Source organism: Aptenodytes forsteri, unplaced genomic scaffold (genome assembly GCF_000699145.1).
Source record: "Aptenodytes forsteri isolate BGI_AS27 unplaced genomic scaffold, ASM69914v1 Scaffold7, whole genome shotgun sequence".
NCBI lineage: Eukaryota > Metazoa > Chordata > Aves > Sphenisciformes > Spheniscidae > Aptenodytes > Aptenodytes forsteri.
In genome coordinates this window covers 1,264,541-1,267,226 of record NW_008795919.1, presented here as the reverse complement: position 1 = coordinate 1,267,226, position 2,686 = coordinate 1,264,541, and the positions used below count along the sequence as shown (strand labels likewise).

Here is a 2,686-nt window from a genome sequence, read left to right as displayed (position 1 = left end):
CCCTGTTCCCTGTTCCCCAATCCCCGCCGCGCCCTGCCCTCCGCACCCTGCAGAGAGCATGGCCGGTGCCCGGTGGGGAGCGGGGGGCCGGGGGGAGCAGCCGTCCGGGTCTCACCTGCTGCAGCTCTGCCGGCACCCAATTGCCCAGGCTGCTGTTGGCGGGGTCGGGGATGCTGGGCCAGAACTGCTGCTTCACCCTGGTGGCCACAGGACGAGGGGACTCAGCGAGGGGGCCTGAAACCGGCGGCCTCGGGGCTGGCCTTGCCCCCGCCGAGCTCACAGCGGGACGCCACTGCTCCCTGCACCCACCCCGTCCCTCCAGCAGCCAGGCTGCGTCCAGGGCTGTCGCAGCCACCGGGGACAGGGACTCCCAGGGCAGCCCAGCCTGGTGCAGGGCCGGTCCAGCCCGCGGCGGCTCTCGGTACTCACCGCCCGTTCTTCTGGAAGCAGATGAGCAAAAGTATGAGCAGGACAAAGATCAGCCCCAGGGTCAGGAAGAGGAACTGGATCTCAATGTCGTCTGGAAAGCGGGCAGGGGAGAGGGTCGTAGGGGGAACCGCGGTGGGGCACCTCCGGCTGCGCTGTGCCGCGAGGCTGGGGCAGGACCCCGGGTCTGGCGGGTCCCCTCCCGTCCCTACACCCCCCTGGGTGGCTGCACCCCCTCACCTAGCACCATGGTCACCAGGGTCAGGCTGGTGCCGTTGGTGCCGCCGGCGGCCGTGGATGCCATGATGTGCACTTTGTACAGGGTCGACGGCTTCAGCTCCCGGATGACAAAGGAGCTGAGAGAGGGATTCACGGTGGCGCCTGGGGAAACGCGGGGGCTGTTGGCACGGCAGGGGCTGCTCAGCGGGTGCCCCTCACCTGCAGCCCCCCCCCATAGCGGACCCGCACACACCCCCCGACCCTCTCTGATGTGGGCACGGAGTCTGCTGACGTCCCCACCCAAGACATCGAGGCGGGATGGAGGGCAGGGCTGGCAGTGACTCAGGCAGGACTCACTGGACACTTCTGCGGTGCTGTTGGCCCAGAAGATGGTGTAGCTGGTGATAAAGCCATTCTGCATCTCGACCGGCACCGGGTCCCAGCACAGTTCGGCGTTGGACTTGCTGATGCTCTTCAGGTGGAGCTTTGGGGCGTAGGACGGTGCTGAAACAGAGCAGGACAAGCGAGCGGGCGCTGTGGAGAACCGCTGCCTCGGGGTGGGGAACCGGCGGGGGGGGGATGCACTGAGTGGTGAGTCCCCCTCCCGAGGTGTGGGCGTCAGGCCCTGCCCCACGCTGTGCCCCCGTGGGGCTCGGTCCAGCTGAGGGCACCTTCAGAGATGAGCCAAGATCCAGCCCAGTGGGCTGAGCTCTTCCGCACAGCCCCTGAATTAGGGGTACGTGGTGGGAAGGCTGGCTCTCCTTTTTGAAAGGCAAAGGCTTGGTGGTGTGGGGCAAGCCCCATGGGGCCCCAAGGGCGGCTGCTGGGAGCACACGTACCCTTCTGCTTGGAGTAGGCTGCGATGTGGCTGGGCACCCCTATGGCATCCTTGTAGAGGGGGTACACCGAGATGTTGTACTGCTGGAAAGGCTCGATGCCATCTGCAACCGAGAGCAGAGGGGGGGTGCTGGGGCTCTGGGGCTCTGGCTGCCGAAAGCCCCTGGCTGCCCTGCGCCTACCCCACAGCGCCAGCCCGCCTGCCCTGTGCCGTACCCCGGGAGTGGATCCAGAGGAAGGAGGGAGGGTGCGGAGTGGGCTCGGGGCAGCGTTTGGTCCTGGGGCAGTCAGGAGGGGGGCCAGCCTTTTTTTTTGGCTTCCCCCGGATGCGGTGGCCGGTGGCAGCTCCATCACGCTCCATCTGCCAGCAGGCGCTGCAGCGGCCGCGGACACACCCGCTGCCACTCCAGGACGTAGGCGGCCGCTGGGGCCGGTGGTGCCTCCCAGCACACCCAGAGGCTGCTCACCCCCCCGGGTGTGGCCCGGAGCCCGGCCAGGGGCTGACCCCCCCAGAGGCTGCGCTCCCCCCCGGGTGTGGCCCGGAGCCCGGCCAGGGGCTGACCTGCATGGGGACAACCAGCCGGGATGACGGGAGAGGGGAGCATCCTTGCTGCATCGCCCCCCTGTGCCCCCCAGCCCCTGCCCAGGCGCCTGCCCTGCCCCTTGCCCTGGCTGGGCACCCCATGGGCAGCCTGCTCGGGAGCCCCCCGGTCACACACCCGGGCAGGTGTCTCCCCTGTGGGGGGGGGGGGGGGGGGGGGGGGGGGGGGGGGGGGGGGGGGGGGGGGGGGGGGGGGGGGTATCAGAGCCCCAGGGGGGTGTGCAGAGGTTTTGGACCATGGGAGGTTTGCACTGCCCTCACCTTTCCTCTCCAGGAGGATGACCTCAGTCGCTGCCGACTCACCGGCGGCGTTGTAGGCTGAGAGGTAGACCCTCCTGGTCCCCGCTGGCACGGAGAAGTTGCACTGGGTGTAGGTGGTGTTGCAGATGGTGCGGGGGTCCCTGCCCCTCCTCCTGGGGCTCAGGGTGACACGGTACCCCAGCACTCGCCCGTTCGCCTCCTGCCGCCGTGGGGCCTGGACGCAGGCAGGGTGTGCGGGGATGCTCGGTCCCCAGGGCGATGCCCCGGCAGCCCCCGCGTCCCCACCGCCCGCCCATGCTCACCTTCCAGGGTTGCACCTCAAGCGGCCGGGCGGCCCCGGCC

At 69.7% G+C, this 2,686-nt stretch overlaps 1 protein-coding gene across 1 annotated transcript in view; it reads right to left on the bottom strand.

Annotated features, from left to right (window-relative positions):
• Nucleotides 1–2,686, bottom strand: part of CSF3R (colony stimulating factor 3 receptor) — a 10,610-nt gene that overhangs the window by 1,944 nt on the left and 5,980 nt on the right. The window contains 9 exon segments of the mRNA XM_019473521.1: nt 116–197; nt 430–520; nt 667–807; nt 1,003–1,149; nt 1,485–1,588; nt 1,806–1,862; nt 1,864–2,044; nt 2,345–2,558; nt 2,647–2,681. Of these exon segments, the coding sequence (XP_019329066.1) occupies nt 116–197; nt 430–520; nt 667–807; nt 1,003–1,149; nt 1,485–1,588; nt 1,806–1,862; nt 1,864–2,044; nt 2,345–2,558; nt 2,647–2,681 (1,052 nt within the window).